At 46.2% G+C, this 21,147-nt stretch overlaps 7 protein-coding genes across 7 annotated transcripts; 4 read left to right on the plus strand and 3 right to left on the minus strand.

The window, feature by feature from the left end:
* The first annotated feature begins 129 nt into the window (after positions 1-129).
* Positions 130-1,277, plus strand: BDV27DRAFT_119652 (GNAT family N-acetyltransferase). Its single transcript, XM_032064914.1, has 2 exons — positions 130-623; positions 750-1,277. Exons 1-2 carry the CDS (start codon positions 203-205, stop codon positions 1,013-1,015), a joined length of 687 nt encoding a protein of 228 aa, XP_031933429.1. The 5' UTR covers positions 130-202; the 3' UTR covers positions 1,016-1,277.
* Positions 1,278-2,620, plus strand: BDV27DRAFT_119655 (acyl-CoA N-acyltransferase). Its single transcript, XM_032064915.1, has 3 exons — positions 1,278-1,676; positions 1,804-2,343; positions 2,389-2,620. Exons 1-3 carry the CDS (start codon positions 1,563-1,565, stop codon positions 2,425-2,427), a joined length of 693 nt encoding a protein of 230 aa, XP_031933430.1. The 5' UTR covers positions 1,278-1,562; the 3' UTR covers positions 2,428-2,620.
* Positions 2,621-2,782: 162 nt separating this feature from the next.
* BDV27DRAFT_170056 (flavin-containing monooxygenase) lies at positions 2,783-4,926 on the minus strand (the record flags this gene model as incomplete). The annotated part of the gene is made up of 10 exons (XM_032075198.1): positions 2,783-3,077; positions 3,131-3,257; positions 3,328-3,500; positions 3,599-3,744; positions 3,797-3,838; positions 3,912-4,008; positions 4,039-4,128; positions 4,178-4,242; positions 4,297-4,704; positions 4,761-4,926. 10 exons carry the CDS (start codon positions 4,924-4,926, stop codon positions 2,949-2,951), a joined length of 1,443 nt encoding a protein of 480 aa, XP_031933431.1. The 3' UTR covers positions 2,783-2,948.
* Positions 4,927-6,827: 1,901 nt separating this feature from the next.
* On the minus strand, positions 6,828-8,010 carry BDV27DRAFT_119656 (uncharacterized protein; the record flags this gene model as incomplete). The annotated part of the gene is made up of 5 exons (XM_032064916.1): positions 7,668-8,010; positions 7,512-7,594; positions 7,412-7,453; positions 7,230-7,356; positions 6,828-7,172 (listed from the first exon to the last, which is right to left on the minus strand). Coding segments are annotated over exons 1-4 (305 nt in total), but the record flags the coding sequence as incomplete, so codon positions are not given.
* Positions 8,011-13,819: 5,809 nt separating this feature from the next.
* Positions 13,820-16,700, plus strand: BDV27DRAFT_152236 (uncharacterized protein; the record flags this gene model as incomplete). Its single annotated transcript, XM_032071522.1, has 6 exons — positions 13,820-14,006; positions 14,079-15,818; positions 15,874-16,071; positions 16,136-16,187; positions 16,245-16,588; positions 16,651-16,700. 6 exons carry the CDS (start codon positions 13,820-13,822, stop codon positions 16,698-16,700), a joined length of 2,571 nt encoding a protein of 856 aa, XP_031933433.1.
* Positions 16,701-17,098: 398 nt separating this feature from the next.
* BDV27DRAFT_140536 (uncharacterized protein) lies at positions 17,099-18,095 on the plus strand (the record flags this gene model as incomplete). Its single annotated transcript, XM_032069675.1, has 6 exons — positions 17,099-17,128; positions 17,339-17,401; positions 17,482-17,636; positions 17,676-17,867; positions 17,915-17,961; positions 18,034-18,095. The coding sequence occupies 6 exons, from the start codon at positions 17,099-17,101 to the stop codon at positions 18,093-18,095; spliced, it is 549 nt and encodes a 182-aa protein (XP_031933434.1).
* A 549-nt stretch (positions 18,096-18,644) lies between these two features.
* Positions 18,645-19,351, minus strand: BDV27DRAFT_119661 (uncharacterized protein). Its single transcript, XM_032064917.1, has 3 exons — positions 19,297-19,351; positions 19,071-19,201; positions 18,645-19,012 (listed from the first exon to the last, which is right to left on the minus strand). Exon 3 carries the CDS (start codon positions 18,979-18,981, stop codon positions 18,811-18,813), a length of 171 nt encoding a protein of 56 aa, XP_031933435.1. The 5' UTR covers positions 18,982-19,012; positions 19,071-19,201; positions 19,297-19,351; the 3' UTR covers positions 18,645-18,810.
* Positions 19,352-21,147: the final 1,796 nt, after the last annotated feature.

The raw sequence follows: 21,147 nt of genomic DNA on the forward strand, positions 1-21,147 counted from the left end.
GAGTGATTTCTCTGTCCTGTACTAGCGAACCGGCTAAATTATGGGGAGTGACTCACGGCCGAGGTTCATTTATTACTTAAACGGGTGCCCGGGCCCTTGGCGCCGGCCTTATCAACGACCCTTGAGCCCCTAGCATAAACCTGCAGCGGTCTCTCTCTCCAAGCAAATTCCTGGAGTTACAGCACAGCTGAGTCGGTACAATATGACGCGGTACAATATGACGAACAATATTGACGTCCACTACGCCACCGAGTCTGAGGCGGCCGCCCTTGGCGGTATTAATATAGCCAGTTTTAGAAATCAACAAATGTGGCTAAATGCTCTGCCGGGAATCGACCCCGAGGTCTGTACCCCGATGAAGCAGGCTCGCTGTCTTGAGAAAATGGCGTCCCCTGATATTCATGTCTTCTCTGCAGTGGATACCAGTGTCGATCGGGTAGTGGGGTATGCCCGGTGGACAGTCCCCTGGGAGGAAAATAAAGTCGAGTTATCCGAGGAGGGCAGGGTGATGGTGGAGAATGCGAAAAGTTTGAGACCGAAAGAGATGAGAGAAGATATCTGGGAACTGAGCTTCAAGCTGATGAAAGAGAAAAGGGCAGCTAACGTCAACAAAGATGATATGAGTACGTGGGTTCCTACAATTTGTCGCCTTGTGTTTCAATTCCCTTTCTTGGCTGCTTGGGGGACATTCCCCACATTACGTGAAGCTTGTCTGTAATAGTTTGACTAATCCTCCCCCGAAACATTAGTTTTGGATATTCTAGCCATTTCACCCGAATACCAAGGAAAAGGGATCGGCAGCAAACTACTACAGTGGGGGACTCAACGCGCTGATGCCCGGAATGCGCGAATCTATCTTGAGGCCACTCTCGAGGGATACCCGCTCTATCGCAAGTACGGGTGGCACGAAGTGGACAGACTTGTGATCGATTATGCGCAATACGGTGGTACAGGCCAGATAACATTCGTGCTGATGATGCGAGACCCTCAGAGTCCAGCCGTGATGCAAAACTAATCATGTTCGACGTTCAGTTGCGTCGACACCGGTCATCCATCACATCCCCAATCAGCCTGAGGCAGCCAAAAGGTGCATGATAAGTGATCAGCTGATGGCAGATAACGGCAGAACCTGCCTAATATCGCCTAGCGGCTTGGCAGGATGATCATTACTAGGGGCGTTGATTGGTCAGGGTGGGATTTGTATGTACAATCGAAGCATCCGCGTCGAACTGCCAGGAAGGGCTAAAGGCTGTGTGATAGGTGTGCTCTTATAAGAATTCCTGGTCATGCACCGGAGCAAAGGGATAGAAAAATCCAAGGTCTCAAGTCCGCCACAAGCTGCTCATCTGTATTGCATCTCCTCTCTCCGCCTCGTATCCGTCCCCCTATCGTCGTACAGTCCGACCTTTCTATCCTGTGTGGCTCGTCGACCTTAGATGGCGCTGTCCTTGTTCCCCCTTCGCCGCCATTCGCACTCTTATACCATCGCGTTATCCCAGCCCATTCGCAGACACAGTAGGAATTGAATCAGAACTGCTAGAACCGAATCCAAAACATCCAATATGGCGCTCCAGATCGTCCCCATGACCAAACAGGACATTCCTGAGGCCGTAGAATGCGTGCAAACGGCGTTTGCCGACGATCCGTATTTCCACTGGCTATTCGATTCTTCAGAAGTAAGTTTCGAATTACCAATCTATATATATCTCCCCCAAAGCCTATCGATAGAGAGAGAGAGAAAAAAAAAGAAAGAAAGAAAGAAGGAAAGCTTGTATAGACCCTAAATGCATGATCATGAAATAGTACAATATCCACCGGAACGCCGCCTCCCTCGCCGCCCACTTCGAATATGGCTTGAACTGCAACACCCCGATGTACGTCGCCAAGGTCCCTATCAGCGATAAGCACCCTCGCTCGGTCGTCGGCGTCAGCTGGTGGTTCTCTCCTCAACCGGCCTCCAAGCCCGTCTCCTGGTCCGTCTGGGCCCAGGACTGGCTCCTCTCCTTTCGCCAATTCCTCTTCAACGTCCGCTTCGGCGGGAGAGGCGGTCTCAACCTCCACCGGTACCACATGTGGAAGGAGATGCAGCGGAAAACCCACGACGTAGTCTGGACCGACCCGCGCGGGTATTACTTTTGTAATGTCTTGGCTGTGAGCTCGGAAATGCGCGGGATGGGGCTGGGCCGGAAGCTGGTGGAGGTTGTCACGCAGCAGGCAGATCGGGATGGCATGCCATGTTATTTAGAGAGCTCGAAGGGAGTTCCAAATATCATAATTTACGAGAAACTGGGTTTTAACTTGGTTACGGAGATTGATTGTGTGGATGGGAATGATGCTTGCAAGGTAAGTTGGTTTCTGTGTTGCTTGTGGGTTATGCTAATTTTGTAGCTGTATTGTATGGTTCGGAAGCCGAAGGTTAAGGCCTAAACCGACTACTTACAGGTTTTGCCTCTATGAGATCATCGTCTGCAATGGATCTCGTAATAAGCGTTGGCCACCTATATTGGACTCGGGCAGGTTTGTGACTAGGGCTGCGGGGAGTGGTGTCTGTTCACCCGATGATATCCGGTGGGTAGATTATCCATCAATTTCGCCCCGAGCATTGCCGCCGGGCCAGATCAGATCCCCATTTTATGACATTGCCATCCCTGCCTAGACCTATTCTTCAATAAACGATTTTTGATCATACATTCAGTTAGATTCAATCAGTCCTTCAGTTAGTCTTCTGCACCATGGACAGTAGAGGCTCCAATGGAGTATGGTTGGACAAGTAATTTGTCCACTTGTCACCACTGCTCAACTCAACTGACAATGAGGATAAGTGAACAGAAAACGAGTAGCGTAAGAATAGTTGGTGCCGTGGTGCGTATTACTAAATCTGTCCCTCCGCTTTTGAGGGAGCCATCCGGAACCTTGTAATCATAATATTAGACTTCATTATCACATAATTAGAGGATCGGCATGCTCACCTCATATATCCAGTCATCTAGGCCAGCTATATGTGTCGTATACCACATGTAGAACGAGCTCCACGGATATATGACCCAGTTTCGTCCGGTTCTCTCATCAATATACCACTCGAGATCTGCAGGTTAGAATCCCCAGTTTAAAGCCAGAGAAGGTAACTTACACTTCTGCAGGCATTAGTAAGAACCGTCTTTTCGAGGGCTGTATGCAGCTTGTCGTTGTATGCTCTCTTACTTGACACCTCAGGTCCCACTGTCAATGCATGGCCAGATATTACCGGGTTTACGACCCTTATGATTAGCTTTGCGTAGCTATTACATGGTCAGTCGAGGAACAGCATCGAGATAAAATTCTATCTACCTCTCCAGTGAATAAAGAAGCGAAGTATGGCTGCGTGCAGAATTAGGCCCCAACATGTAAAAGAAATTGGGAAAGCCCGACATAGCAATGGAGTTGTATGCTTCAATATAGCCGAATTCCTTCCAGTGGTCCTTCCTACTGCGGCCATGGCATCCTCGGAGCTCAGCGTCGAACTGTGTCAAAGAAAAGCCGTTTGCCAATACCAAGTGGTCACGATGTTAGTACGATGTCTCAGAGAAACGTACATCTGTAGAGCGGGGAGATGGTGTACAATGACGTCTGCAGGATATTTTCTTCCTGACCGAGTGAGCACAGAACGCTCTTTGAGATCAATAATCGGGTCGCTGGTCAAGTGCACATTTTCCCGGTTCAAACTTGAAATGTAGCCATCGTGGTCAAAAACGCGTCTCTGGATTGCTTTTGTCACTTAGCAAACTTGGTGATACAATAAAATAAAGACCTAGCTTACATCCGATTTCTGCGGTAGGCATCGATAGATCCCAGTATTCCTCTATAATAAATAAGACTTCGAAGGGGTAGGAAGCGGATGAGAGGGAAGCACGATGTATTTCCGCTAAACTCACTGGGTACACATTGCTTGATATATCGACAACTTCTTTCGCGAGCTTCTTCCCTCAGTCGCTCACCTGTCTTCGTGAGATTAAATTGCGGTAAAGAGGTCTACAGGTATAGGAATATTAAGAGCCTCACGAAACGAAGCAGGCTAGGAAAATGGCGAGAGATCGTCCTCCAGGAAGATGGGATAGTTAAATCGCTTCCGGGGAAATAATGCTGCGGAGTCTATTCAATGTCAGTAGGATGCCTAATGGAAAGGCAGATTCGCACACACCCGAATAAACTGCGTGACAGAATAGACTTTGGTTGCAATAGCTGGTATTAGCTGAGTAGCTGATGCTGAACTTGGTGTGAGTCAAGGAGAAAAGTAAGGGCTACAAATCAAAGCCTTACAGCCATTACCTATCACAACCACGTCTTTGTTTGTAAGGGACACGCTGTGATCCCATCTAGTCGTGTGAATCATGCTGCCCTGAAAACGCTCGATACCGTCGACATGGAACGGGTTTGGGTCTGTTAGACCTCCAACTGCCGAGACCAATACCTTGCTTCGTTTTATGTACTCCTGGCCGCTTTTCACATCTCGAAGCTTGACAAGCCAGGTCTTCGTGGAGTCCTGAAACGAAGCGCAGACCCATTCGGTATTTCCCACTACATGTTCTGAGATATTAAAGTGCGAAGCGACCGACTCAAGATATTGTAGGACTTCCTGTTGCTTCGGAAAGAATTGAGAAAAGTCTGGATTAGGGGCGAAGGATAGACTATAGAACGGGGCTGGAATGTCCACTCCACATCCGGGGTCTGGATTGATCATTGTCAGGATGGATGAGTGTGGGAGTGATGGCATCAATACACACATGTGTTTGCAAACCAAGTGCCTCCAAGTCTGGCCGCCCTATCATAAATAATAAAGTCGTCGCAGTTCAGCTGCTGTTTCAGGTGACATGCTACCACCAAGCCCGAGAAGCCAGCCCCAACGATGACAACGCTCACACAGTGGGGCGGAGTATCTGGAATAGTCATTATGAGTAGTTGCAATCTTCGTAAGAATGGTTGAGATAGAGGAAGCCAGGGGCATTATGATTGGAGCCACAGTCAGTGTACATCTTCATATATGTGAACTAAGCATGAGAATACGCGTGTTAACAACTACAGCTTCATCAGCTGTGATATCCCACAATAGGCAATACATGATAGCATTGTATACTTAGAGCTGAATTAGGAAAGACTCGAGGTAACTTCAAATGCTATCCAAGTACTTGATATTGTTGGTGTTGCTTGTCATTTCAATTCATTAGTTAATTATATACAAAGTGGAGCCGCAGCAGTCATGATCATGGAGATCAACAATTCATTTTTTGAGAAAAGAAAATTCTTTTTTCGGGTAACCGGAGATGACCAATCTGTTGACAATGCTGATAATGGGTCAATGACTGTGACAGCGTCAACCAAGGGTCACCATCCCGCAGGGTCCCTTCATTTTTCACCATCATTACCAAGGTCGAAATAATACAAAGGTACCTGGAGAAGGATATCTTTGGTTCGCCTTTTGAAAAGGTTGGCGGATTAATGGTATCAAAGTCAATAGACCCCATGGTTGGACCATCACTCCAATCCAACCTGAGCTCGGATGGCCAAGTGAAAGTAACCACCCGTCTATCTTCCTGGGAAAAGCTGGTAGACCCATTGAAAGCCCCAGGCTGGACTATGGCGAGATTCATTGCACGTTGAAGGCACGTTGGTGCTGCTTCTGCACCCCGAATTGTCAAAGAAGCGCTCCGGATTCGATTACGAGGTAGACTCACCTACCTGAAAAGACCCGAAGTTAGACCCGAGAGTATTCCTCGAAAGGAAACAGATATTAAGAGGTAAGTATCGTGCTCCCATGTACTGCTCTCCATATCTAGCATCCTACCAGGGTTCTCGAACTTCCTTTCCGACAGTATCTGTCTGAGCTAGCATCCCACACCTCTTTCCCTGTATCTATCAAATATATCCCGCCCAAGTCAATTCACTTCGATGACATGACTTTCTACTCCCCGACTTGTACGGCCTCCAGCTCACAATCAACTTTGGCAATTCAGCCTCTCACTCCACGATTCTATACTTCCTTCTTACGGTATGATAGTCCTCAAGCTGCGTTTTCCACGGAGACAAGGGCAAGACCCACAAACTCGGATGAGTCGTCTTGCCGTTTGTTTATATCAGATTACTCGCTGATGGATCGAATCCTGGCCACCGCCGGGCAGACTCTGCTTACCGAGGCCGCAAAATTAGGGACCAGAAATAATATGCACTGGAAATTCAAGGCACTCCATATAATAGTATCCACCCTCCGTAAATCAGCAGCGGAAACATTCATGGATCGGTTCGTGAGCCACCACGTTCGCCCCTCGATGCAATACCGGTACCATATCAGCCTTATCCATCATCTACTGGCCTGTCTGCTTCCGATTGAATCACAGGCAATCGTCCAACTATGCTACATATCAGCGCGGTGTATAGCTGCTTACATTCTCTTGGTTGTAGCACCGCTATGTAACAATATGGCCGGCCAAATGTGTGGCCACATCATTTCGCCTGGTAAAGTAACAGGCTTGTACTGGTGTTGGGAAATGATGAATAAGTATATCGGGAAATATTACCTTAATCCGTTTTCTTGGGGTGAAGGATTGTGAATTTACTACACAACATAGCTTTTGTTTCTTGGCCACACAATTACTGCTTTATCCTGCTGACTCCTTTTGCTCTTGAGCAAATATACATACTTCCGAAATTCATACTTTACCTACAATGCAGTGACCAAATATATTATGTCAGAATGGTATACTCCCCCGGTTCAGAGTTTAGTTAATGCGTGTCAGTTTTAGATAGTTTTATTATATTTACGTAGTTACTACGGTTACATATCAATAATATCCCTATTCATCTTAAACTTTTTATGGAATCCGTGGACAATAGCTTAGCTACCAAATCATCTCGCTACATCAGAAGCAAAGCCGCGACAGCTGACAAAATATAACCTCTGCATTCGCATAACAGTATAGGAAAACCTATAGACTGTAGGCTATAGGGGAAACCTAGACCGAGGTGTTTATTAAATAGATAAACATTAGGTATTGAAAAAATGAACAGGACACCCTCAAAGATGTGACAGTATGAGGTTCGCGTTACCACTTGTGTGAGCAATGGTTTGAGAGTTTCGTTTGGTTTTCCTATACCTCTTATCCTTTTGTCTTCATCTTTCCAAGGGATTCAGTGAAGTGTCTCTGTACCATATGCATCAGGGATCTGTTTAAACTGACGAGGTAGGATTCTAAGCTCACCCATGTTAATGACTACTCATCGAGTGGCCTACACTTGATCGAGAAAGGCTTTCCCGGTAAATTGGCTGGGTAGCAACCTGGTTGCTGAGGGACCGTACTATGTGGGCCATCGCATTTGTCGCTGCGACTATAGGGGGTTTAGTACATTGTGCTGTCATCAACGCGTTCAATGTAAGTCTTACTAATAAAACGAACATAGAGAACCCACATGCAGCGCATATGACCTGATGTTAATATTAGCAAGATTCACTGGGATTCGCAGCTCATAACATGGATTCTTACTCTATGTATTCGGTGCGAAAGCATTCTCCGCTCTCAATAGGACCAACAGGATTGTGACATTCGTCGTCACGGAAGCCGAATCCCTATCAGTTTCGCAAATCAATATATATGTTTTCGACAAGCATCTTAGTCAATAGATATTGTGGGAGCTCATACGAGAATCGGACCAGACATGGCCATTGCAGAGGGGAGGACAAGAAGTGCTAGACTCTTAACAAGATGCATGGTAGGCGAGTAAACTCGGTCTATAAAGGGTGATCAACGGGCAGTGATAGGTACGGTAAGCGAGTATTGCTCTTGGACTATTGCTCCGGGAATATAGACCTTTAGGGAGAGGAGGGAAATAGCGTAGGGTTTATATATTGTTGAATGCTGACCGGCCTGCGTTTCAACTTTAACAAATCCCTCAACTTCAAGATACCGTTACAAGATGATGACACACAACTGACGTGAAAAAGAGCTCTTTCCAAAAACAAAGATGTAGCTAGAGTTGTGTTCGATAGTCAAGCTGTCATGCTTAGGGGAGTCGCTTCCAAATGCGACCTCATTCAGTACGGTCCAACTTATTTATCATGCCACACTGGGACTAGTATATAATTGGTGTAAATGACAGATACCTTGGCGGATATCGGCGGGCCAGCTTGAGGTTAGGATGCGGTGCCCACTCTGTGGTTCTCCTATTAACGATAAGAAAACTATCGGGCTGCTCTGGATACACCCACGGCACGTCCCTCCCGCTGCTTGGTTGGATGCAACCATCAGTTCCATCCAGATCCGTCCGGAAGTCTCCACTTGGCCTGTCATATTATCGTCGAACCTACAATTTGACGTCAACGATATATACTAACTACTACCATATGGTGGTCATCTCGGGCGTAAGGAATTTAACTCATTTTCGCACATAGTGTTCTACCCACCACTTGTATAGAACTGTGCTTGGGTAGCATGACATGCATCAGGCCAGCCTATAAATAAGGGGGGTTTAGGGGATTGGGCACAGCAACTTAGTAAACATTTACGCGTGGGGATATCAGATCCATTTCAGTTTCCATGGGACTACCACAGCTCAAAACGGTTCAAAAAGTCAACACACGGAGCGGATTGTCCTAGCAGTGTTGTTTTGTAATAACAAGGTGGTAGGTTACATTATTATCCCGAGCTCTATGACGTTGTATTACTGTGGTTTGAACCTTAGCGATTGAAGCCCAGCGATACTAATTGCACGTACAATGTATTTATGTGTAAGGTACGTGAGCCACATCTGTTTTGCTGATATACAGGTCTTAACATCCTACGATGCCTTTCCAGATGGGGCTTCTCTCATGCACATAATGTATTAGTAAACTATAAAAACCTAGCTTAACCGTTGTGCCATAATTTATGAAAACATATGGAAAAAAAGAAAAAAGAGAAAAAAAAAAAAGATTAACGTCAAAGTCCCAAAGCCGTCCAGTATAGTTCGTGATTGACGCAATCATGATAGCTTTAACCAAACAACCTACGGATTAAACTATGCACCAAACTATGTGCTATAAAACAAATTATCTGGATGACCATGGCACTGAGAGTTAAAAATCTTCGGGTTTGACCAAACCCTACCAGAACTACCTATCGGTTGCAGCGGATATCATTACATCGACGGGAAGTCAGACCCCAGTCCAGTCACTCCATCCCGGAACCCAGACACGGGGTAACGATATATGTATATTCTGACCTTTCCCAGTTGCAAATACCCAAGAATGGATTTCCTCTATATATGCCCTGTAGCCAGGACCAGTGTAACCTTGCAATATGTTCCTCCGCTCGATCCTCTATAAGTCCTTTATCTAACTTAAACTCCCAATTTGTACCACCGTAACTCGCAATGTGTCTGTACCCATCCATTGCGGGTGTTGAATTCGATGTCTGCGCTAGACCTTGGGGAGGTCCCGGGGTACTTGGTTGTTGTAGGCGGTGGGTATGTTGGGGTGGAATTTATGCAGCTGATTTAGAGGCTGGGAGCTATTGTTCCAATTGTGTAAAAATGAGGGCAGCTCCTCCCGAGCGAGGATAAAGGAGTGGTAGAAGGATTGAAGAAGATCAGATTATTGAAGGCATTACACATGTTCTGTTCGCGGCTGGCTGGGTTCCGAACACAGAGGGATTGAATGCTCGAGCTGCTGGTATGGGACTTGATGGAAGAGGGTACATCAGATGTAACGGGTACCTGGAGGCTTCCGCCCCGTATACCAATGTATTTGGAGGTACCAAAGGACTGCCGGCCTGTATTTATGTCTCTTACAGCAAGCTTTTATTCCCAAAGCTTCTTTATCTCCCGACCCGCAACTCCTCCCGGAGCTGTGCGTGCTCTGTAGGAAATTGTTAGCTTTGTTTAGGTCCCAAGGAAGCACACCACATAACTGATTTTGCATCCTTGGACGGTGAAGGGATTGCCTATACTTGATCCCAGCCTCCAGGGAGCGATAGATACGGGTATTTAACCCTTACTAGGCTCATAAAATATGATGGATATCAATCCTGACTCGCAGGATCGGCAACTTGGGATCCTCATGATGAACACCCTCATAAGCGCGTTAGCTACTCCTTTGTTTATCATTGATAGCAAATTTTATTCAGAAGGTTAAGGGATTGTTTCTCCGCATGCAGATGGATCTATTATGTAGCTTATCTCGGCAATAATAGATCGACCTAAAATCGACTAATAGGCCTAAGACATGGTCGACCTGTATATCTTCGTATATTATGTGATTTAGTAGTGTTCATCGAACAAGGGAGTACCCCTTGCCAAAAACAATACGCCCTGGCTACTGGATGACAAAAGGCAGTGAAGGTCTCAGAAAACAAAGGGCGGTTCTCCGTTACTCTCAATGTCCCGTTATTTGGAAGATGCTTGCCTGGTTGATAATCGATATCCTCGCACCTATCCGAATTTTTCAGTACTACTGCGGCTCATCAGGTTGCGGACAACCCTTACCCCCCGAACCAAAACCCTAGCGGATCCACATTCCTTGCAATTTTGATATGAACAATCTAGCCCTATTAATATTTTCATTCCACAGACGATGCCAAATAGCCGAAGGCCAAGAGAAGTTGTCGCAATTCAGCAATGAAAGTTGGAACCTAAATACTACTGCCATCTATCGGCAGGGGCCGAATGTATGTCTTTCTCACTAAGATAACCCCTTACTAGTTAAACTATAATGTTAAGCCACATTCCAAAGGGGTTGAGGACATAGCATCCACCATCGAAATGTTCGACAACTTCCAGGAAAAAGTACTGCATCGATTCTACTGGCGTATACGCGGCAGGCAAGTTCAACAGAGGCGAATTGACGACCATGCTGGCCTGCAATCCGAAACCATCCGCCCAAATCGCAACCTTTGCTCCAGTCTCGGGGTGCCTATTATCAGGATGTCTCTGAAGAGGACTGTCGTTCTGCGATGGTGCCAATCAAGTGTTCTCTCGGTCGCCCCTTGACCCCGATTGTTGAACGGTCCAAGCGACTGGGTTGCGGGCTCCACAACAAGACTAAAAAGTGGTGCGATGATAATGTGCAGGAGTTTCAGTATGGGAGTGGCCATGATCTTGGCATCGTTACTCACTACCAGATTGATAGATTGGGGAATACCTGGCCGAGTGTGCAGCCGAATAGTGAGAACCCCAATGGAACGTATCTGGATGCAATGCTAAATCTTGTAGAATTCTTCAAGCCGTAGGCGTTGTCTGGGGCCTCTGAGAAGAACGGAAGTGATGCGTAATGGACATTCATATAGTGCGCCGTGGCTTGGAACATTCCTAGGACAAGAGTTTAAAATGTCACATCACCACGTTGTATCGGTATGGAAGACGGGAAACTTATGGTTCTACATGCGTTGAGATATTTGTTTTCAAACATATTGCCGATATGATTGCTCACCTACCATAGCTAGTCATATAGCAAAGATGAAATGGTTGATCAAGCATTGCCCAAAGGTAACCTACAGTCTAATAACCAAGAGAAACTCAATATTAGTCTTTCACTCTTGTAGAAAAGAACGAAACCCGAAGTTATCCCTTTGCTATACATTAGGATAGATCTCCGCCAATAAAAGCCGGTCGTTCCACTTCGCGTGTCTCTTAAAAACCACCAGACATAGGGTCGTGTCATATAACCCCAGGATCTAGCCGGCCCACAGGCTTGTGTTGTGGAGCATCAATGTTCTGGACCCTTATATTTGCTGAAGAGTGGGTCCATCACAACAACGCTTAAGCCTACTCGTCCAGTGATAGGTGGGTGTGGGTCAACACTGAGATATTTATAGGATACTTTAAGTGACCAATGCAAAATCGAACCGCTACAGGGAGTCTCTTAGCATGTCTCATTCTGCGGTATTAGCGAGAGCGACTGTCTTACTTTCTAGGGCTGAGTCGGGAAACCCCCCGAGCCTTAGGTGGAGGTCATCTCGCTTGGTGAACCATGACCGATAAGGACGGGCGGGTTGGCTTAAGCACCCTCACGATCTATATAACTGTGTGTTAAGCCTGGGAATGGGAAAGTCTGACTTTACGCCACTATAGTATAGGTTCGAACTTTGGCAGAGTGGCTTAACGACTTGTAGTATTATATTAACAGGATTATATGTAACTGCTTGGGTAAATGAGCTACAATAGGCCATTAACTTACAGCTTATGACCCCACGTCTAGGCGGGACTAACGAAGCACTTTGTGTGCTTGTTGGGTTTCTGCACAAGTTTAATCCAAATGGGTACCGCCAATCACAGTACCAAGGTCCATGTATAGCCGCTAGCAGGGTCATAGTTATGTGCAAGTTGCCACACGGCTGAGAGACAAAAGGATTCCTTGGTTGAACTAACCCCCTAGTGAGACCTGGCGTTTCAGAGAGCGCCTAGAAGACTGCAGTTCGGATGGCCCCATAGAGTTGTGGCTAGAAGCAACCGCGGCGAAAGCATGGCATGTATCTTTCAGTCGAACTTACATACATGAGTGATTCCGATACTAAGCCATTTCGCTTAATAAACCTCAATATATCCCTACATTTTGATATGGTTCCAGAGAGATAAAATAGCGTAGGAGTATAACATCTCATGGTTGTAAAAGTATTCCTGCAGTTCATACTAAAGCGCATCCAACGTCAAAAAGATATAGCTTGAGTGTCACACTAGCATCAACCCACATAGAACACTCATATATGGTTAAGGCTATGGGCATCGCAAGTATCCTCTCCTAAAGGGGAGTATTCCCCGCTTGTCAAGCAAATGTTGGTATCTATCTAGAAATTAACGGTCCCCTTGGACTTCTACTTGGTTATGTTTCACAGGGCAGCTTGGGGCCCATACCTTGGCGCATCTAAAACATAGAAGATTTTCAAGTCCCATATTGCAAAGTTCAAATAACTTATTGCAGCATGGCGCTGCATGTACTTTACCATGTGAACATGGTTGATATGGGCTAGCAATACTTGTGTATAGGCTGTCAGTCATATAGGTTGTAGACCAATCATAGACGCAAAAATAACCGAAGCAAAGCTGAAACATAACCAATATGCTATCGTTTCCGACGGGAGAATATATTCCGTATTTCATCCAACACCGGTGTCTTATATGGATCCCAATCATGTGGGAATAGACTCCTAATCAAACACCAATACTAGTGTTAGTTTCATCGGTAATTCCGGCTTGCTTCCAATTGCTGAAGGTTAGTCATCCCAGAGAAATCAACAAGTGATAAATTATACACCAATATAAGGACCCGATATGCTGAATATGAGTATAGTACATACCGTGGGCTCCTACAGTCTAAGGCCATTCTCACCTCCGTAGAGCTATTTCGTTGCGCGTGCAATCATATCAAGTCATTCGATTGGAATTTTCCATCAATGCGCGAGTGCAAAGGGTAGGTTAGAGAGAAAGGAGCAACTAGGAATGATTATCCCACAGCCATCAGTGGCCTTCCCGAGTGCCCCAGCTTCTAGCAACCGAGACCCTAAGCTAAAATAGGCCCATTCAATGTGCGTATTCAGCTCGCCGCTCTCTTGGAGCGGTCTGAAAACGCTCTTTCAATTGGCCTACCCAATTCCTGATTTGAGGACTTCGGTTCAAGGTATCGTGGGGTCTTCTGAGCCGTACCATTACAGTTAAGTCTGTGAAGTCGCTTCATAATGAGACACGGGGTGGGGTTACCTAACATCCAGCGGCTCTGCAGATAGCCTTCCGTAAACACTGGCTTGGATATAAAGCCGCCGTTCGACCTCAAATTCATTCACCCTTTCGAAGCAGGCTTACCACAAGGTGGCAAATTCAAAAAAATATGAGGTGGTTGAAGCAGACTTATGATGCGGTACGCAGCGAAGACATCGAAGAGAGCAAGGCAGAAGAAATCAGAGACTTTCTTGCCGCCAAAAGCGGCGAAGATGCTGAAGCCCCCGACCGGCATGATGCTCATCCTTTAACTATACAACCCGCGACACTGCAAGGTGGTGGATCTCACATCCAGCGTGCGTATCCTGTGGACTGAGGTTCTCATATTCTTTTGTCTCAGAAAGGCTAACCATCCGTAACTGGTGCAGTCCATCATCCTAGTCCGAAGCCCAGGGAGCTCCCTAAAGCCACACCGTTCCTTGACTCACTGGACAAACCCTATATGACCCCTTATACCCTCCCGAAACCTCCTTCCGACCGGAGTACTGATATCTCCTGTCTGAACACGAGCGCCAGCTTGATGATGCAACGCCTCACGGATCATTTCCCTCCTTCAAGTGACTTACAAGGCAGTGATGCGGGAGACACTTCGACCCTGAAGAAGCACTTAGATGACATATTTGGCCCTTTCGTTAACACTTTGAAGCCATTTGAAGACATACCAGCAGAAGACTGGGTCAGGGCCGCGATATGGTGGGCATTTAAGGGAAAGGAACAATTGGAGATCGTGAGCTTCCATAAGGGCTCAGTGCCTGTGGCTAACAGAGATGCGGTCGCATCGCCAAAGCCTATTCAGGCAGCCGTCAATCTCGCAAAGGCCTGGTGGATTTGTCAATCCATCATACCTAGGTTAGGCCGTGGCGAATTTCTAGATGATAAAGACTTTAACATTGCACTTCTGGAGCAATACAGGTGTGTCCAGCAATACCTTCAGGGACTTGGCCAAACTATCTCCTTCTTACTGGAGACAAAACGTGACCAAATAACTGGGATCGATGTTGATAGAAGCTTGTGGATAATGTACCCGTCCTGCAGTCCGAAGGAACGCGAGATACTTTGTCCAGATCGATGGCCCCAGTCGGCTGATAACACCCCCCCTTTAGCTTTCGGCGATACCGAGACATTGTTTTCTTACGGAAGCGAATTTGTCAGTCTGACATTGGTCAATGAGGGAGACGATATTCCATCACACTCCTTCGAGTGCGTGCTCTCGTTTATTCGTCTTCAATCAAGCTGGGAGATAGTGGCTGCTTTTGCCAGCCAAACAGAAGCTGTTTATATCGAAGTCCATTCGAGTCGGAAAAGGGGGGTCTCATGGCATGATGTCTACTGGGATGCAGCTCGTTCAGTACTACATATCATAATCAGACCGCAACACATCGCTCAGGTGCAGCTCACTGAACAGAGCTTCAAGATGGTATGGGAGATTGCGCAGGAGATCATGCACACCGAGACTCTCCTCGTTGCAGGTGAGCTCGACACCCTCGTATTCGAGGATACCGTAGGGTTCTGTCACTACATAAGTCACGATAGACCCAGCAACTTCCCCTCGGGGCCAGTGGAACAATGCAAAGTCCGATTATTTGAGAAGTTTGAAATGGTCAAAGAAGGAAAAACAGAGCGCAGGGTGCATTGTGGATTTCGTCTCTTCGTCGCTACCCCGCCGCAAGCTAAGATGATCAGCAGGGCTTCTCACTACTTCCTTAACAGCACCCCGCTGCTGTATGGCATTTATGAAGACGATAATGGATTTCCAGGCCTGCTGCTCCAGGTCCGAGAGGGATCCCATAGACTCTCTATCTCACTTACCTTCCACGATCACCACGCCCGCGGCCTATTGCATGCGCTGCTGTTGGGCGCTATTCCTCGAGACCATGAAACTATGTCGGAGAAGTTTGCTATACGCTCCTTTGCCCTATCAGAGCCTCCCGATCGAGATTCTGACATGCAAAATATCCGACATCTCGAGGTCGGAGAAAGCATGGCATGTGTGATCGAGGAGAAGGACGGAGCTGGCCGAAGCCCGTACGGCAATACTGTTTGGTCAGAGACGTTGAGAGTGATTATAGAGACTACCTGGGGGTCTATTACAGACCGAATCAATCTACGTTTGTTTTCCCAATCCCAGGTCCTGGCTGATTTGCCCTGCTAATTTCGCTGTAGCACCCTCTCATCTTAGGATTGGTCTTTGCGTTCTCGACGACAAAGTGTTGAATATCCTGCGACCTCCGCAAAGTGACCTGACAGTTTGCGTTAGACAAGACACCAACAGCGACAAGTTAAGGGACGAGTTGACCAAAGTGATAAATGCCATACAGACCAAATTCACTTTACGCCGAATAGAATTCAACTCTATAGAAGGTATGTCCAGGTGGTGTAAAAGCCTCTCCGCACAAGGGACTCACAGAAAACGCCCATCATCTAGACCTACACAGTTTCCAACAGGCAATAACAGGCTACAAAGTGCGCTTTGACCGGTACGCTCTGCCCCCATCAGCCCGAAAGAGCCCTACTAACATACAACAATAAAAAAGCGTAGCAAAGAGGTTCATCATCAACCGCCCGCGAAAGTTATTTTCCATCCGCAACCGTTGGGAAGCTAACTTTACGCGGGTACAGCTTGTGCAACAAAAAGGGAAGTTCCAATTGATTGCATTCTTCTACCAGTCGCCGCATGGTAACTGCATGAACTTCGAAGTCAGATGCACAGATGCTTTTCAGCCGATCGACAAAAGTGATCTGTGGGGGATTGTCATTAAGGATGCCAAGTTTGCTCTACCGGAAATTAAACCGCACATGCCGGGGTTCGTGTGTCTAGATGAGCTTGATTATCCGCTTGAGCATGACGATATTTCGGTTATGTTTAACGATAAAGCTGGTGAGCTTGTCTTATATATGCCTATTGGATTAGTGATGCTAATGCGGTGTCGATATATGCAGAGAGAGATGAGTTGCTGGCTTGTTTACCTGGGTATGGTGGTCAATCTTAGTCGGTCAGGATATCTTGACACAGATCGAATAAAGAAGATGCATGTGAATACTTGTGTATGATGCTGAAGTCCATGGACTTCCATTCAGTGGAAATTAGTTAATAAATCCACTAATTAACCGATTGACCTACTATGATATAGGGAAACGTGAAGGTGAATGGCCCTTCCTGAATAGCACAGTTGTCTTAGGTCTACTTGATTTTACCTAATATGCGCATGCCTATGCATAAGATCAGAAGTAGGGAACACATTGTGCTATTCCTTCATATATAGGTATAGTGGGATATCTTCTCCTTGGTTGAAAGTACAGTGGGCATGACAACCAACACCACCTAGCAGAGATCTGGTACTGATCCTTTTTCATCGGCTCGTAGGAATTAGTCCAGGCTTTACTCCCAATGTATAGGTTATTTCAATCCCGATCAATAGTAAAATAATTAGAAATGGGTATATTCCAACCTAAGACACGGTGTAATGACACATTAAATTGGCAATGGCTGCCGCTTTATGCCTCAGGCAAGAAGGGTAACCTAAAAAGATTCGAATGCCTCTGTCTACGTCCAGAGACACACACAAATCTGGTTCAACCTTCGCCTTCCGCTTAGTTACCAACTTCATATAGTCCTGACATTCATGAGATCCAGTTGAAGCCATCAGATGTTGAATTCCTTGAGAAGTTCCACGAGAGTGAGAACTCGGTGGTTGGTTGCCAAAGTCCGTTTCAGGGAGAGGATATGTATCCTAGTTTTATTGGTTTACTGGGCTTTTGCTTTAGTTAAAGTATCATAACCGAGGCCCGTCTGCATTTAATAACCCTGACCGCGAACTCAACCTCTTTGTTTCTGAGTCCACCACATACCATCGAATGCAATCAAAGGGTCCGTGGGAGACGGGCGTTATTCCATCCTTCTATGGGACGATTCAAGACATTCAGCCGTCTATCTGATCAAATCCCTATATCTTTCTCGGCGAGAGACTGCCGCCATATGTTATTTTTATCGAATATATTCAAAGTCTGCAAACGATAAGCTTATCCAACTTTTCAGAACAGCACCTGGCTAAGATCCGCCAGATTCAAGACGAGATTCACGAGGCATATGTTCTCCATGACGAACTGTTGCCCCGAAATATGATGACATCTTTAGAAGAACAAGATAAGGATACTCCGTACTCTGGATTGACTTTGATTCTGCCTAAATATTTCCAGAGACTAGTAATCTTTCGCCAAGATCAGAAATGTGGGTCACGGAAGGGGTTGAGGGTATTTTGTTGATGCCGTAGTAAGTTCTAGAGTCCTTTCGATAGGTTTAGCTGACTGCTGAACAGGCTCAAGATTATAACGAAGGTCGGCTAAACTGTGCAATTTTTTTTGATCATTCAGCCTGGTTCGTGTAGACAGGATGTGCCTCTACAAAAGAGGGCTCGGCTGCCTGACTGCCTGAAAGGATTGGCATTTTCCCAATCGGGTATAGTCAGGGGTCGCTCACGGGGACAAAGGAGAATTTCCTTTTTTGGGTCAGGATATCAGGGGGGCTTCCATGAACGGATTTGCCATTGTACATCAACTGTCTCTCCTGATACAAACCATTAACTATTCAGCTTGATTCACGAATACCTCCCCAGTCGGGGACCCAGAATCTGACGTCGCCTATCATTTACCTCAAAGAGTAAACGATCTACTGGTCGTGGGCCGTTACGATCGCGAGACAAAGATCGACTGTGCGGACCTGCGGATCCTCCATGAGTTTGTCGATCTTATCACAACTGTTCCCTATAGTGTAGTGGATGGACGCTCGATCAAGTAAGTATCTGCGCATTCCTCGTGACTATGCAGGAAAGGAGATCTCCACTGGTATACTCGAATGCCAAATCGATACGATGGTGTCGAATGACATCGAAGCTAGATCTTTTCAAGAAAGGCGAAAAGGAAAATTACGAGTCGTATTCGGCAATCAGTTAATTGACTGGTTTCAACATATCTTCGTGATGGTGGTATCTCTTTGATAAATCAACAGCAGTGTGCAACTCCATCATCCCTTTGGTCCTTCCATCCTCAAGCCTCGATTGTATGCAGCTGTAACAAGGCCAAGTCCACTGGATTTTCCAACGCTCACTGGCAGGTACCATTCTCGTTGGGGCTGCCGAGGTCACCCTGAATGACGCAGACCTTCGAGCAGCAAGGAGTTTGCGAATCGCATGGCAGACCGTTGGGTGTGCATTGGTTGGGCACCGCGGCCACGGTGGCGACAAAGACAGAGAGGATGAGATAGGCGAGACGCATATTTGCCGATAGATCAAGTGGGTTTGAAGGGCTGGGGGGTCATTAGTCACATGGAACGATCTGCGTCAAACAAAGACGGTTCGAGATACCTTTTAAGGTTATGCTTTTCAGATTTCAACGCAAGGGCAGTGTGAGTAAGTAGCTTGCATGTAAGAAGGTCCCTCGAGAGGGGGAGGAAGTCGATCCTTATATAGAAATCGGGTGGGCCTGTTCATTAATCCTTTGTTCCCTCAGTGTCAGAATTCAGTGACATTCGGAGGCCCACCTCCGGAGCCAGGAACGGCACTTGGGTGGATAGCTTGTAGTAGCACTTACCTCTGTCGGGAGTAGACCACCAACTATGCCATAGGAGGATAGGAACAGGTCGCAGCACTAATGTGATACTCCACAGCCACACAGCCAATCTCCGAAAGCTATTCGCTTGGCCACCACGGCTTTCAGCTAGGTGTGGGTACTGGACTCGCTTAGGGCCTAGTCCCGCGCTACTCCCGGAAGTCCATATTACGGAGTATGCCGAGCCAGCGATAGACACCAATGGTAGCATGGATAGGTCTAGAGTCTCAGATTCTAAGAGCGTTCTTTATTGGAAAGCTCCAAGAGGTCGGGATAGCCTGTCCCAGAAGCCTAGACCAACATCCGTATTTCTTCGATTTCTTTGTCTCGCATCCTCTCTCGGCACAAATTCGGCTCACTACCTAAAATGCTTCAATCAGACGTTTTACAGAACGCTCAGATGTACACGGGGGACTTCAGTATATTTTGATTCGGAGAGGTCTAAGCGTAATATTTTCCGGCATTTTCCGGGACCTTGACTAGTCGGCGCATGCACTCCAGAGTACATACATCTTGGCGCATCATCTTAACGTCGGAACCTATCGCAAGTCTAAATCACTCGCTAAAAATGCACCAGGATGACCGGAATTTTTGATATAAACCTGTGTCCCTCTCCATTTGTCTCGGCTGCATAGCTTAGCCCAACCGAACCGTACGCTTGATATATATCTAAGGTTTCGACAGGACCTATCATGGATCATGTACAAGCTGCTATCATACTATAGAAGAACTGTATTGGGCAAATTCAACATGCGATTCAACCCCTTTCTCTCGTGAATTTCATGCATCAATGACTTTATTCTTTCCGGATCTTTCGCTTATGTTGTGTCATCCTAGCACAGGTCTAATCTATGCACATTTTGATCGAAGGAAGATAGTAAGGCACTGTGTAACAGAATCATTTGGATATCTTTACTGGTCCAATCCGTTAAAAAAAAGAGAGAGAGAGAGAACAAAAAGGAAAAAGGCAAAAACTGGCGAGCGACTACACGTCAAAGCGATAATCACTCAAAAATGCCGTTTTCAGGGCCACATTGTCTAATTTTCATCTTGAACTGGTGTTCGAATGGTCTGGTGGGGTAATGAGGCATCACTGACCAAAGAGCGACGGCAGTGTGACCACTCATTAACGATATGATTGCGATCGGCATTCGCTTTTTCCTTTGCTCTTGGCCAAGCTTTTACCTCTTCTCCCAACTCTTTGGTTTGGGTTTCTTCATATGTGGTTGGCTGAGTTGTCAATTGTGGAGACCTAAATCCGTTTTAGCCGGTGTTCTAAATATATTAAAGACAGTAATGCCTGCCTATTCAAGTACTCCGTAGGGTAATGGATACTACCTGATAAGGGGTTGAATGAATTCAGGGTTCATTTTTCCAGGGCTGGCCATAGCTCTTGGGGAGTATACTTCGGAGTAGGAGCTGTCGTTGCTTTCAATCTTCTGTTGAGGAGGGACCCCCTTAACTGCTTGGTTTTCGATCGCTCCACCGTAGGAATTAGATCTCAATGGGTTAATACCAATTGCTAAGATTTCCTGGGTCCCTCGTAGCATCATGGGTATACAAAAGATACGAAATAGAATGGATTTCAGTAGTTTGATAGATCTTTTATTTGAGTAGAGCAACAATTTATCTCAGCGGTTGAAAGAAGAGTGGCAGAGGGTATTATGGGGGTGAATATATATTTCAGAACAGAGCTTAGGCCGAACCTTATAGCGGCCAAGCATACTATCAGCTAACATACTCTAATGTAAGCCGGTGATTCACGATAAGATACAGAGTACCTTTCTATTATAATGATAGAAATGCTACATGAACCCAAACTCTACTGAGAAA

This window comes from Aspergillus caelatus, assembly GCF_009193585.1.
Source record: "Aspergillus caelatus strain CBS 763.97 unplaced genomic scaffold BDV27scaffold_4, whole genome shotgun sequence".
Classification (NCBI taxonomy): domain Eukaryota; kingdom Fungi; phylum Ascomycota; class Eurotiomycetes; order Eurotiales; family Aspergillaceae; genus Aspergillus; species Aspergillus caelatus.

Coding starts and splice junctions, on each gene's coding strand:
- BDV27DRAFT_119655 (XM_032064915.1), top strand. CDS start 1,563: ATGGCGCTCCAGATCGTCCCCATGACCAAACAGGACATTCCTGAGGCC. Junction 1,677..1,803: donor GGCTATTCGATTCTTCAGAA/GTAAGTTTCGAA, acceptor ATCATGAAATAG/TACAATATCCACCGGAACGC. Junction 2,344..2,388: donor ATGGGAATGATGCTTGCAAG/GTAAGTTGGTTT, acceptor CTAATTTTGTAG/CTGTATTGTATGGTTCGGAA.
- BDV27DRAFT_119661 (XM_032064917.1), bottom strand. CDS start 18,981: ATGCGTCTCGCCTATCTCATCCTCTCTGTCTTTGTCGCCACCGTGGCC.
- BDV27DRAFT_119652 (XM_032064914.1), top strand. CDS start 203: ATGACGCGGTACAATATGACGAACAATATTGACGTCCACTACGCCACC. Junction 624..749: donor CGTCAACAAAGATGATATGA/GTACGTGGGTTC, acceptor CCGAAACATTAG/TTTTGGATATTCTAGCCATT.